At 47.1% G+C, this 14,787-nt stretch overlaps 1 protein-coding gene across 4 annotated transcripts in view; it reads right to left on the bottom strand.

Annotated features, from left to right (window-relative positions):
- Positions 1–912: 912 nt before the first annotated feature.
- Positions 913–14,787, bottom strand: part of LOC120999504 (F-box only protein 2-like) — a 45,525-nt gene continuing 31,650 nt past the window's right edge. For all 4 annotated transcript variants that reach the window (XM_040430445.1, XM_040430426.1, XM_040430435.1 and 1 more), the window contains exons 3-6: positions 4,638–4,764; positions 3,146–3,238; positions 2,676–2,814; positions 913–1,124 (exon numbers count right to left, since the gene is read on the bottom strand). In XM_040430445.1, coding sequence (XP_040286379.1) covers positions 990–1,124; positions 2,676–2,814; positions 3,146–3,238; positions 4,638–4,764 — 494 coding nt within the window. In that variant the 3' untranslated portion in view covers positions 913–989. The remainder of the gene's footprint in view (positions 1,125–2,675; positions 2,815–3,145; positions 3,239–4,637; positions 4,765–14,787) is intronic.

Below are 14,787 nucleotides of genomic sequence, written 5' to 3' on the forward strand. Positions count from 1 at the left end.
AAAATAATAAAATCTACACAACACCTAACCCAAAACCGAACTTCTGTGAAGAAGTTCGGGTTTGGCTACCAAACATGCCGATTTTTCTCACGCGCGTGCAAAACGCATTAAAATGTTTTGCACACGCACCCGCATCTTATCCGGCCCAAAAACATGATGCACGTGTGAAAGAGGCCTTAGGGGTACTAGAAAAATGTTGCAGTGGTACATTACAGTCACAACTTGATACTTTGAGTTCTAAAACAATTGTATATTGACAAACACACGGTTTTCAGAATGATACTTCGAGGTCTCCGACTTTTTGGACCAAACCATGATGCTTTTGTCAATGACAAGAAGTTCAAGGCCCAAAACCAATGGAAATTACAGTGGAGTCATAGAAGAAGGATAATTTGAAACTTGGGGTTCTGGCACAATTGTATTCAGAAAACTGGGGTATCAGAAGAACAATGCAATGGTACTTAATGATCCAAGAACCATGGTGTAATAACACTTGCGGCTCCAGAACATCAAAGTTAGAATATGGTGACAATATGGTCTAACATCTTCATGGGGTTGAAGGGGATCCTGTAGGCTCCATAAACTAATGGGCCCACCACTGAATCCTCCTCCCCAGCCTACTAAAGGACATGTTAAAGTCATAGGGAACCTCTTCAAATGAGCATGTGTCCTAAAAACATCCCATAACCCAACTATTGTTGACTATGGAAGCAGCAGTCTGAACAACCTGCATTTTAGGTTAGGGGCTAATGATGGGGTGCTGCCGCATGCTGCAAATTTCTTGAATGGCTACAGCTGCACTTGGGCTTACACAGGACTTTTCCGAATGGCCCTTGTGATACCTCTATAGCTCTTTTCCAAAGGCACATATATAGTATGTTTAAGCCAATAAATCACTCACGTAGTCCCAGCATCATACTATTCAGTTTATTGATCAGCAATGAAACAAAAGGCAATCATGTGACTTAAGCATAACACGTCTGTTATTTCTAGGCTTCGACTATCACGCTGCTGTTGGTCACCCGAACTCCATACCAGCCCTTCCAGTAAACTGAGTCTTGTCCGCAGTGTGTGAACTGGATGAAACGCACTCCTGGACCGTATTCCGAGAAGGTATAAGTGAGCTGCAGGATAATCAATCAATAACCACATTGTTAGTACATGTGTCAGAGAGAGTAAAAGCAGCCCTAGAATATAAGGACCCCATCAATTAGATGTCTCTTTCCTGCATCTCCTGCTCCCCTCCCACAGCATGCATTTCACAGACAAGGAAACTGCATTTGCATCCCTTTCCCCTCATTATATTCAGTGTCTGGAATTAAGGCTACGTCTACACGCCGACATTTGTCGCGCGACATTTTGTTGCACTAATGTCGCGCGACAATTTTTATAATGGCAGTCTATGGTGTCGCACTGCAACATGCAACATGCTGCGACTGCGACGCAACAGTCGCAGAAAATCCATTCGAGATGGATTTTTCTGCGACTGTTGCGTCGCAGTCGCAGCATGTTGCAGTGCAACACCATAGACTGTCATTATAAAAACTGTCGCGCGACATTAGTGCAACAAAATGTTGCGCTACAAATGTTGCAGTGTAGTTGTGCCCTATCTGTCGCGCGACAAATGTCGTCGTGTAGACGTAGCCTTACTATTTTACTCTAGATTAATTTATGTTTGGAGATTTGTGAACAGAGAGATCCTAACTAAATGGAAAGGTGAAGAAGATGCCACTGTCCCCTAAAACATGTATCACAAAGTTTCATATAGTAAAGCTCTACAGAGGTTAAACTGGAATTAGAAAAACATGGCATCCCTATTGCAAAAACAGTGCCATACCTGACCACAAGTGTTGAGAGGTATTGCTATTGCAGACACAACACATGGACACGTGTGGTGCAGTTTGTGGAAGAAAGCAGTCGTGGTTTTCTAATCCTGTACACCCCCTTTAAGCATTATATAATAAAACATTTCTAATATACTTTGTGTTTCAATTCCTTAACATTTTCTAAATCTCCACTTGCTGACAGTATTTAGTGGGTTGTATGAAGACTGCCAGTGCTGCCATCAAGACTACCGAAGGCTCTACTATTTGATTTGCTGGGAACTGCTCTTCTGATATAGCAAAGACTCCACAGTCATGGAACACCATAAATAATGAACAGGGCATGAATATTTTATTAATCTAAGCAGGGTGCTGCTCCAGATCCTCCTGTCCTAGCTCGTCTCTTCTGCTCCATCCCTCCTCAGTTCCTGATAGCCCGCCATTAATTATTTGGCTGTAACAGTCCAGGTCTGAGTGCCCTGCAAGTGGGCAAAGAGCAACATGTCCAAGACTTCAGGTGGGCATAGTATATAGTGTATCTAATCCTATACCTGGTAATACTGTCTGCATAGCCAGTGTATCAAACTCTGCGATGTGTAATACTGTCAGCTGTGCTAATAAATCGGAGCCTATCATGTTAGATACAGACCGCTGAGCTAAAGTATCTAAGCCCATCATGTGTGATACGGTCTTACAGAACAAGAGAGTACTACACTCCCCATCATGTGCTGCTAAATCTGTGTATCTAAGGTAATTGTTTGATGGCTATCCGCACAACCCTTTCTAAATGACAAACAGAACAGAACACGTCAGCCTCTCCTACTCCTCCAGTACAGTCAGCGCTTTTCTCACCTGGGTCCAGGCGCCGTCTGTATTTTCAGGAATGGTGACGCTCTCGCTGTTGTACTCCTTGATGACATCACGGCTACCAGATAGCAGCTGCACTTTAAGCTCATATATACCACCCTTACTGTCAGTCCGAGCTGCATACCTGCAACCAAAAGTGCACTGATACAGTATATGTCTACCATGGCCACCCAAAAAGCACCAGATTTCCCCCAACTGTTGAATGGTAAATACAGAAAAATGTTCCTCACAAATAGCTAGGCTGATACATTCAACTGCAGGACAACTGCCTGTAAGAGCTTAAAGGGGTTTTCCAGTTTGCACCATAACAATTTATGAAGGTAGCTGTAAGTTTGTAATGTATTTCTTCTACCTTTATTGCGCCTATCTTCCGTTCATGACCGGAGTATTTTCAGAAAACCCCTTTGATGGATACAATATTGACACACAGCTTTCCGAGACACATTTCATCTCACCAGTCGCTGACCACGATGTTGGGTTGGGCATCCAGCACTTCCTCAGTATATCCTTCATTAAGGAGATCAATCACTTGGGTTTTACTGCAGCATCTGAGAAGAGAAGATCATGTTTTTGAATTTTCTGTGCACTATTGTTCCTCTGCCCACCTCGATCAAAGTGGCTGGCCAGGATTAGAAAAACATAGCAGCTTTCTTTTAGAAACAGCGCCACACCTCTCCACAGGCTGTGTGTGGCATTGCAGCTCAGTGCTAATTAGTTCCATGCAGCTGCAATACCAGACACGACCTGTGGACAGGTGTGGCAGTGTTCTTGGAGCCTTTTCCTCTACAACGAGAAGATCATGTATGTGTGGAAGTGTTCTTGTAACCTTTTCTCTACAACGCCTTTAATTCTTGAACGAGACCTGACCTCTATGGTGATTTGCAATGTTGTGATTGTTGCACTTTGTGATTACTGCATCGCTGCTAGTCTTACCTTATAGGGGTAATATGTAATAGTATGTACCTGCTGTTTCAGGATACCCTAGGCTTATATTAGCAGTGACTACTATGCACTGCACTGTGATCTGCCTCAGTCATGATAATCATGATCTATTCTATTTCTCGTTAAGACACTGTAAAGAAAGGTTTTTAATTGGGTCTTTCCCTTTAAATTCATGAAGTTACAGTATTTAGTGATGTCTATACCTGGCCGCGTTTCTGCAGTAAGAGGTAACTGTACATGCGTACTAACATTTAGGTGGGGCTAGGAGAGTAGAAAACACTGGGGGAAATTTATCAAAACTGGTGCGAAGGAAAACTGGCTTAGTTGCCCATAGCAATTAATCAGATTCCATTTTTCATTTTCCAAAGGAGCTATGAAAAATGAAAGGTGGAATCTGATTGGTTGCTGTGGGCAACTAAGCCAGTTTTGCTTTACACTAGTTTTGATCAATCCCCCCCTTCCCTTAGTGTTGGAACAGAGAGCTCCACTCAAGACATCATCAGGGTAAGGCCTCATGCACACGACCGCGCCATTTTTTGCGGTCCGCAAAAAAACGGAAGCCGCCCATGTGCCTACCGCAATTTACGGAACGGGCAGGCCCATTGTAGACATGCCTATTCTTGTCTGCAAAACGGACAAGAATAGGGCATGCTATATTTTTTTGGCGGGGCCTCGGAACGGAGCAACGTCTTTTGCGGCCCCATTGAAGTGAAAACTGCGGCTCGGATGCGGACCATAACTACGGTCGTGTGCATGAGGCCTAAAATGTCTTGCTACCATCACCTCTCTTTGTATCATATGGGCATCAGCTGAGTGCCATGTTGTTCGCTGGTCGACCTGGAACCCGCCCATCTGTCCCATGACTTCTGGTGACTGTTACTTATCTTTATATATATTTGTGCATCTATATCTTTTATCATAGTTTAGTAAACTCTTTATGCACCTAAGTCGTGTTAAGTCTGTTTTTTCCCAAACTTGTGATATCATGATAATACAGACACTTACTCAAAAGATGAAGCAAAATACTTGGAGACCCCGTCACATGGAATATCAGCTCCACAGTCTCCTGGGATTGCCTCTATTTTCCACCCGTCTCCTCCATTCTGAATATCTTCCCAATATTCTAGCTCCTCTATACCAAAAGATACACAACATACAGTACAGTCATTACAACATGTCAAGGATAATTCAACCCAGTACCTCAAAATCAAGGGCCACACACACAGGGCCCAGGAAGCTGAGATACGATTGCTGACTATGATTACGACTCCGCACTCCAGCTGAAACTGCTAAAAGGTTTCCTGTCCCTGTGTCACAGCTAAAGCAGCTCAACAATGTGATCTTTCCACCAAGCAGCTCCTCACCACTGATGGCCAGTTCGCCCGCGAACACATGCGGGCTGCCATCTTAACTCATAAGTCCGGCGATGCACAGGTAAGTCCTTACCTGTTCCTGTGCCGCGAGCCGGTCTGAAACAAATGTGGTCACCGGGAGCAGGCAGTTCCGAGAACAGCCGCCGGGGGCCTTCATCGGGCTGTTCTCGGAACTGCCTGCTCCCGGTGACCGCATTTGTTTCAGACCGGCTCGCGGCGCAGGCACAGTTAACGGCTTACCTGTGCCTCGCCGGACTTGTGAGTTAGGATGGCAGCCCGCATATGTTCGCGGGGGCGAACACGGCGAACTGGCCATCACTGCTCCTAACATCTCAGCTTCTCAGTAAATACATGCTTAGATGCACTATTTGCCAAGAGGCAGTTCAAATATATATAAGCTGACTATCATTTATTAACTTCCTTTCAACAATCTTGTCCTGGTTTTAAGTTTCCTTCTCCAGTCACAACCAAAGCTAAATTCTGAATTCTGCTTCTCACTAGCAGAGCGCATTGCATTGTGGGAGCTTGGGAAAAAAGTCTCAGATTTACAACTCAGCAATCGATTACAAGAAGTAACCAGCACAATACTTATACTTTTGCTATAGGTTGAATGGAGAATATACAGCACATCTCTGAACCTGTAAAAGATTAGTACATTATTTACAGAGTGACTTAAAGCAGTACATATTGATGACCTAGCCTCAGGATAGGACCTCCATATCTGATCGGTGGAGTTTGACACCCGGCACCCCTGCCAATCAGCTGTCTGAAGAGGCGGCAGTGCTACTACTTCCTCTTCATTCCACTACGTGTCGTCTCCCCTGTAGTGGTGGCGCAGTGTAATTACAAGCACTCTCTCCATTCAAGTCAATGGAGCGAGTACTTGTAATTATATTGCACTTCTGAGACGATGAGCAGTGTAATTAAGAGAAAACAGTACTCGCATGGAGCGCTGCCTCCACTTCAGACAGCTGATGCCTGGTGTCGGACCCCCGCCAATCAGATATTGATGACCTATCCCGAGGATAGATCATCAATATATATTGCTGCACAGCCCCTTTAAAGGGTCTATCCAAGCCTCTGCAGGTCCCAGGTCTTTGGGAATCAACATCCTGTTGACGGGTGTCACGTGAGCACCGTAGCGGTGACTTGTTACCCGTGCGACATGTGACCAGGTAAGGATAAACCTCACCGCAAGTCGAGCCGCTCTGAATAGGTCTGTTAAAAAAGATCCAGCGTCAGACTGGGGTTCCTTGGGCCTACCAGAGAAAGTTATTATTCAGGGCTCAACCCCCATATCATCAAAAGGTTTTGAATGAAATTAATAGACCCTAGTGGCAAGTGACTATCTCCAAAGGCAGCTCTGAATGTTTTTTTTCTCATGGATCATTGGGGACCACTATTGCATCAGAGCCTAAGCCCACCGTAGGATCTTCTGGTACTCTGGTGGGCCACTCCAACCCTGCTTAAATCTATATGTAGGTTTTAATTGAGAAATTGTTGCTCTCAAGGCAAACCTGTGGCTCTCCAGCTGTTTCAGGACTAAAACTTGCATCATGCCCTGACAGCCTGTGTTTATCAGGGCATGATGGGAGTTGTAGTTTTGCAACAGTTGGAGAGCCACAGTATGGAGATCAGTGATATAATGCCTCATGCACACGTCTGTATACAACTTTTGGTCTGCAAAAACAAAAGGATCCTTGAAAAAACGGATAGCTTCTGTGTGCATTGTATTTGTTTCAAACTCAAATCAATAGAAAGGGCTATTTCTTTCAAGAATAGGACCTGTAGTGAGACTCTCAGATCAGGCACATGTTGCCATTGACTTGTATAGATCAATTTACTATCTGCTTTAGGCTACATTCACATGACTGTAGTGTTTTGCAGATCCGCAAATTGCAGATCCGCAAAACACGGATACTGGCCTTTGTGTGTTCCGCAATTTGCGGACCGCACATGGCCGCCGCTATTATATAAAATGCCTATTATATATATAAAATGCCTATTTTTGTCCCCAATTGCAGAAAAGAATAGGACATTGTGGAGAAACCACCCTCGCCACTGGGTTTTGGAGGGGCCTGGCTACTAGTCTCTTGCCTCAGGATTATGGCCCATACTATCTTTGAAGGAGAAGACAGACCAGCCGCACAGCTTAAATCTGTGAAACTGTTTTGGGCAGGAAAGCCATGCTTGCGGCCGGCCAAATGTGACTTCCATGGAATTCGGGAACCCCTGCTCGGATCTGGGTGATTTTTGGATATGTTGTTCACCCAAATCAGAGCTATCCATGGATGTATACATTATGGGGATATGTGGAGTTTTGGGGTGTTTTCTGTGTTTTGGTGAAAAATGTGTGTTTTCTGTCTGTGAGTGATTAAGTTAGCCCATTACGTTTGGTAATTGTATTTTGTTGATTGCGTCTCAGACAATGCCAGTGTGTTAGTTAATTGCGTCTCAGACAATGCTCATTGTATTTTGTTGATTGCGTTACAGACAGAGGGAAGGGGATTTTGTGTACAATTGCTGGGAAGGTTTGAATACTGTAAATGCATGTGATTGGCTGTTTTTACAAAACCCTGTGGGTGGTAACCTTGTTGGAAGATGTGTATAAATCAATGCTTGTGTGTTCAAATAAAGAGAGTTCCTGCTTTACCCCTTTATGAAGTCTTGGCTCATGTTTGGGGGATGGGATAACTACACTCTTGGGGATTGCTATATCATAATACTCCCCTGAGTATAAGCTCTTGTAAGAGCTTGTTCCTGGTTCCTGTCTCTGGATTTAGGAGAGGTTCACACACTGGAGCCTGGAGCCTTGTTGTAGGTCCAGCGTGGGTAGGAGACGGCGAGACCTCAACCAAGCTTCGGCGGTTCGTGGGGTCTGCAGCGCTGACGGTGTCAAGTGGAGTCCTTGGAGTCCTCTGGAAGCACTAGGAGCATCTATCAACGGAGGTACCCGGTTGGGGTGCTAGGCGTTCCGTTACATTGGTGGCAGCGGTGGGATGGCGTCCTAGTGAGAGGAGAAGCAGCTCGGAGACACCGTTCGTGGATTTTACAATTGAGGGCAACGCTAGTATCCGTACAGCGCCCCTGGCTACAGCAATATGGATGCTGTTGGTTCCTGCACAGCATTCCATGAGGAAGATCACCCGGATTACAGGGATGCCGAGCAGAAAGGCGTATGGCACCAGGCCCTGGAGGACGTGCAGCGTCGGAGGGGTAAGAGTCTTCCCAGTGAGGAGCAGAGATTACAAATGCGATTGGCGCTGCGACTACCTCTACTGGGAGAGCAACCATTGATGGAGTGGGTGTCAGAGCTTGAGACACTGGTATGGCAGGAAACCTGGCTGGATGACGCTTACCAAGCACTATGGTGGGACACAGTACGACAGTTTCCATGGATGGAGGAGTACGCCAAGCCCGAAGGTGAGGAATATAATTGCCCTGGTTTATTGTGGGAGTCTTTTGAAGACATTGACTTTGGGAGCACAGAAGAGTCTAGATTTTGGGACATTACTGACTACAGGGGGGACTTGCACAATTAGCCTACAACTAGTGGGGTGAGGGCAGATCTGACCTTTCTGGTCCAAAGGGAGTGGGAGCTGGAGCAAGATTATCAACAGTTGTTTCTCTCCATTCAAGCCCAGTGCAAGATACAAGACAGTTGGATACCAGGCCCAGAACTGCAGCCCTTCCCCTGGCAAGTCACAGCTGAGGTATCCCCTACTTCCTCACCAACTGTGGAGGTAGGGGACTTCATAGACTGGTACTGGGAGGAACCCCAGTCGGCAGGTGGAGATGGGACCGTAGTAACTCCACCGGCCCAACAGGGTGGCTGGGCAGGCGGCCCAGATCCCCAACTGCCACTGGGAGTACAGGGAGAGGAGATTGTCGGTCCCTCATCTCTGCAACAACCAGAATCACTGGTAGTGGAGACAGTCGGTCTCACTACCCAGCGGCAGTATACTTTACAGGGAGAGGAGACAGTTGGTCTCTCTCCCAGCGGCAGATGGGGTATCTAGAGGAGGGGGTAAGTGATAGCCCCCCTCCACAGCTCTCTCCCAGCCCAATACTGAGGGTAGAGGGTAAGGCTTTAAACCCCACTGACCCCTCTCCAGCAGAAGAGCTGGCATCAGAGCAGAGCGCCGCTGGCCTCTGCCCTAACCGTTCATTTACTACCCAGCAGGAGTTGGCACCATGCGCCCCAGCTGAAGTGCTGGCATCAGGGCAGAGCGCCGCTGGCCTCTGCCCTCCCCTATCCTCTTCTCCAGAGCCGGACTTCCCACAGGCTACCCCAGCGGAAGAGCTGGCATCTGGGCAGAGCGCAGTCGGCCTCTGCCCACCAAGTACCTACAGCTCCAAGCTAGAGAACCACAAGGAAGCAAGGAGTCGCAGATGCCCACTCAACAGCTGGGGACATACAGAACAGAGCCAGGCCCCAAAATTCAACAGGTCCAGTATTGGGTTGTGGTTGGACTGCCAGACTAACTCAGGTACTGACCGTGAGGTCAGGTATCTGGTTAGTCTTCCCTGGGCGGGGGAGATGTGTGGCGAAACCACCCTCGCCACTGGGTTTTGGAGGGGCCTGGCTACTAGCCTCTTGCCTCAGGATTATGGCCCATACTATCTTTGAAGGAGAAGACAGGCCATGCTTGCGGCCGGCCAAATGTGACTTCCATGGAATTCGGGAACCCCTGCTCGGATCTGGGTGATTTTTGGATATGTTGTTCACCCAGATCAGAGCTATCCATGGATGTATACATTATGGGGATATGTGGGGTTTTGGGGGGTTTTCTGTGTTTTGGGGAAAAATGTGTGTTTTCTGTCTGTGAGTGATTAAGTTAGCCCATTACGTTTGGTAATTGTATTTTGTTGATTGCGTCTCAGACAATGCCAGTGTGTTAGTTAATTGCGTCTCAGACAATGCTCATTGTATTTTGTTGATTGCGTTACAGACAGAGGGAAGGGGATTTTGTGTACAATTGCTGGGAAGGTTTGAATACTGTAAATGCATGTGATTGGCTGTTTTTACAAAACCCTGTGGGTGGTAACCTTGTTGGAAGATGTGTATAAATCAATGCTTGTGTGTTCAAATAAAGAGAGTTCCTGCTTTACCCCTTTATGAAGTCTTGGCTCATGTTTGGGGGATGGGATAACTACACTCTTGGGGATTGCTATATCATAATACTCCCCTGAGTATAAGCTCTTGTAAGAGCTTGTTCCTGGTTCCTGTCTCTGGATTTAGGAGAGGTTCACCCACTGGAGCCTGGAGCCTTGTCGTAGGTCCAGGGTGGGTAGGAGACGGCGAGACCTCAACCAAGCTTCGGCGGTTCGTGGGGTCTGCAGCGCTGACGGTGTCAAGTGGAGTGCTTGGAGTCCTCTGGAAGCACTAGAAGCACCTATCAACGGAGGTACCCAGTCAGGGTGCTAGGCGTTCCGTTACAGACATGATCTATGTTTTTTGAGGGGCCGCAGAACGGAACTATGAATGCGGACAGCACGCGGTGTGCTGTCCACATCTTTTGCTGCCCCATTGAAATGAATGGGACAGCACCCATACGGTTGTGTAAATGAGCCCTTAAAAACCCATTGTTAGCAGGAAGATAACAGTCCCAGTTGAAAGGAAGCTTCATCTGCTCATAAAGAGATATGGGTAAGGCCTCATACACATGACCAATTGACCATATTTTCGGCCCATGTCCGATCCGCATATTTTGTAGACTGCTGGTAGAGAGTAGGGGAACCCCTTCAGCCACCAACCCCTTATAAACCACTACAAAGAAGGACACAGGCACATTTTTTCTCTTCATTGCTGGGTGGTGATCGGCCACAGCTTCTTTTTTAACCCCTTCAGGACCCTGCCACCTTAAGGACTAGGCCATTTTTTGCAAATCTTTATGTGGTGATAACTTTAAAACGCTTTTACTTATCCAAGCCATTCTGCGATTTTTTTTCTCGTCACATATTGTACTTCATAACAGTGGTAAATTTGAGTCAAAATATGACATTTTTATTTATAAAAAATACCAAATTTACCAAGAATTTGGAAAATTTTCAATTTTCTAAATTTCTATTTCTCTGCTTTTACACAGATAGTGATACCTCCTAAAATAGTTATTTCTTTACATTTCCTATATGTCTACTTCATGTTTGAATCAATTTGTAAATTACATTTTCTTTTTTTTAGATGTTAGAAGGCTTAGAAGTTTAGAAGCAAATCTTCAAATTTTTAAGAACATTTCCAAAACCCAATTTTTAAGGACCAGTTCAGGTCTGAAGTCACTTTGTGGGGTTTACATAATAGAAACTACCCATAAATAGCCCCATTTTAGAAACTACACCCCTCAAGGTATTCAAAACTGATTTTACAAACTTTGTTAACCATTTAGGTGTTCCACAAGAATTAAAGGAAAATGTAGATGAAATTTCAGAATTTCACTTTTTTGTGGCAGATTTTCTATTTTGATAAATTTTTTCCACTATCAAAGCAAGGATTAACAGCCAAACAAAACTCCAATATTTATTACCCTGATTCTGTAGTTTACAAAAACACCCCATTTGTGATTGTAAACTGCTGTACGGGCATATGGCAGGGCGCAGAAGGAAAGGAGCGCCATGTGGTTTTTGGAGGGCAGATTTCACAGGGATAATTTTAAGCTGCTATGTCACATTTGAAGACCCACTGATGCACCCCTGGTGTAGAAACTCAAAAAAAACTGAAACTAGAGCTGGATACCATGTCATCAACTCAGAGGCCACAAGGGCGGGACCAGTTCTCTTCCAGGTGCCGAGAGGAAGCCTGGGGAAGGAGGGGGCATATATACCCAGTAGGCGGATCCCCCCCCCCCCCCCCCACATAGCCCCGAACTGAAGAAGGGTGAGAAAGGACCCAGAGGAATAAACTAGGAAGGGGGGCAAACCTGACCCAACCCGCAAACACCCTACCTAAGCTGTTGGGTGCACAACAGACTGCTGGTAGAGAGGAGGGGAACCCCTTAACACATGGCCCGTTCAACCCCATCCTGAAAGCCAGAAAGAAATATGTCCAGGGCAATATCCGATAAATGCACCCTGTCTGGTCTCATTAAGGACCGGTTGTCCCCTTCCAACTGGCGATGCCAGACAACAGTACCCCCGAGACCTAACAAAACTGAAAATGCGTGCATTTTGCGGCTACATTTTCCACCGCCTCTGCATCCCTGGCACCGTGCCATACCATGTGGGGGATGATCTCTGACCATACCAGCACCCTCTCCTTTAAAAAACCTCTCCATGTCAGAACGCATAAGGGACTCCTCCGATAAGCCCGACGACCCGAGAAGACGACGGTGAGCGCCATCTGGAGGATCTGGAGCTCCAACTTCTCCTGGAATCCCTGGACCGGTGACAGTACTGGCGCCTATGTGAACTATGGTGGGAATGCCTCCTGAACTCCTGTGAGGAGGAGGAAGAAGTGCAACGGCCGGGGCCAGCGCCTGGGGTATGCCCATAGGCATCGCTACAGGGGGGCAAGGGGGGGGGGGAAATTGCCCACCCTAGGTTATTCATTGCTCCCCTGCTGGCAGTGGCATAGCGTGGGGGCCGGGGGCAGTGTTACCTGTAAGTTGCGCGGGCGCACGGCCGCGTAGCTTACTGCCTCCACTCAGGGCTGCAGCATGGACTTCATGTAATGGTGTGTGCCTGTTTCGTAAAGCCCATCCTGGCAATGCACACCATTTTCACTGTGTGCATTGCTGTGGTGTGCTCGGAACAGGCACCCACCATACTGCCCACAGCGTCCTAACGTTACCCAGTGTCAGGAAGTTCCTGTGCAGCGCTCCTATTTGCCCCGCCCTAGGATAAAGAACTTGGATGAGGTAGAACAAAGATGAGTCCAGACTTGGTAAACGTTGAACAGTTGCTTTTACTTCGCATAAACTGTAATCCAGACAGTTTCCAGACTTGATCTTGGTTTCCAGTTGGTTTCAGCAGGCAAATTGCAGGCAAATGCTTTCTCTGCAACAATCTCAGCTCTGCTTTGCGGTAGTTTCCTCAGCTCTGCTATGTTAGCAGTAGTAATAGTCTCTTTCTCTGTAGGTAATCCTAGGAACTTATTGTCCTGGTATTTAGTACCTCAAGCTTCGGCTCATCTTGGGGGAAGGCAATCAGTACCTCAAGCTTCGGCTCAGGAGGGGATATGCAAGCCCAGGAGGGGACATGCAACCAAACTGGACTTTAGAGGCAGAGCCTCTGGGCCCAGCAGAGCAGGCAGTGCTCTGCTAGCCAACATACATCCTCTCCCGAGGAGGGGGTAGGCTAGACTAACCTACTACTAACTAACTTCTCCTCTCCTTCTCCCTTTAGAGAGAGAATGGACAATCCAGTCCATTCCCTGCTCTAGCACTGCCAAATGTTTACTGCCACCTTGTGGTAACCAGGCACATTACATGAACACAACCATTACTTGGAGTAAATATGCACATTATCAGAAGATGACATGAAATACATTGGATGAACAATATTAGCACATAGGAAATGGTAGCACTAGCAAGGTGTCAAAAGGAGTGGTAATGGCACTCTGGGTCATTAAAGAAGCAGAACGCCTCTGGCGTCTGCGAGAGCCAGGAGTAGTAGTAGGAGGGAGGAAATAGGCCGGAAGGGCCTCTGGCTGCACAGCAACTGGGGGGGAGGGGGAGAGGGTGAAGGGGGTCCACCACAGGTGGAGCAGGGGGAACATCTGGGAGCTGCTGCACAGGGGCTGCTGCAGTATGATGCTGGGAAGAGGGAGTGTAGGGGCTGTTCAGGGGGTGAGGAGCTTTCTTGCACCCCTATTTTACTAGATGTGCTTGCCTGCCACGCGGTCTGGAGCTCACTTGCGCCAGGAAGCACAGGGGAGGGGCTAGAGCACGGCAAGGCAAAGCTGGGGCAGCATTAGGAACACCGCTACCCATACGTGTGGAGGACCAGGAAGCAGGGGGACTATGACCTAGGCAAGCGAGGGGGGGGCGGTAATGCTGGGCGGACCGCCAGCCCCCGGATGCAGCGCCCAAGTTAACTGCCCCTTGCGGCATCTGAGCGCTCGTGACAGGAGCTGGAGCAGGGAGGGAGAAAGGCGGGGAGAGCCGAGGCTGACCAGGAAGGACCGGAGCCAACCCTCGCCCTCCGCATTAAACCAGGAGAGCTTCCCGGAGGGCTGCGTCTCCCGTGGATATCAAAGTAGACAAAGCAGAAACAGGAGCAAAGCATCGTTCAAGTGGCTCAATAAAATACATAAAGGTGCATTCACCCAGTGTGGTGAGGGGCGCTATTGTTATTCTATCGACTATATGGATTATCGTATGCTACATTGTGGACTTTCTTGATAGCAAAGCACCACTGATAATTGCAACCACCTGACTGGGTCGCACATTTTTACGTTTTGTACCGGATAGTACTGGACACACTAGCAGAGCCGCCTCGCATTCCTTCGTTTTTCACACTGCATTCACCATTTAGCTTTCCATTCTTCTGATCCGTTATTTTGAGCATCAGTTATGATCAGTTTGTGTTACTTCCGTCAGTTAGTAAAACCAGGATTAATAAAAATCTGGAGAGAAAAAGTACTTTTTTTTTTCTTCAGGACTTTTGCTCCCGTAAGAAATAACTGATCTCTGATGGAAGTGACACAAACTGATGCAAACTAAATGGCAGTGGCGTAGCGTGGGGAGGGCCAGGGGTGCGGTTGCCCCAGGCGCCAAATTGCAGGAATTTCAATTGCAGGAATTTCAATGAGAGCCACGGGAACCTATGGCTCCCGTCCCTTCCGT

The sequence above is a fragment of the Bufo bufo genome, chromosome 1 (genome assembly GCF_905171765.1).
Source record: "Bufo bufo chromosome 1, aBufBuf1.1, whole genome shotgun sequence".
Taxonomy (NCBI): domain Eukaryota; kingdom Metazoa; phylum Chordata; class Amphibia; order Anura; family Bufonidae; genus Bufo; species Bufo bufo.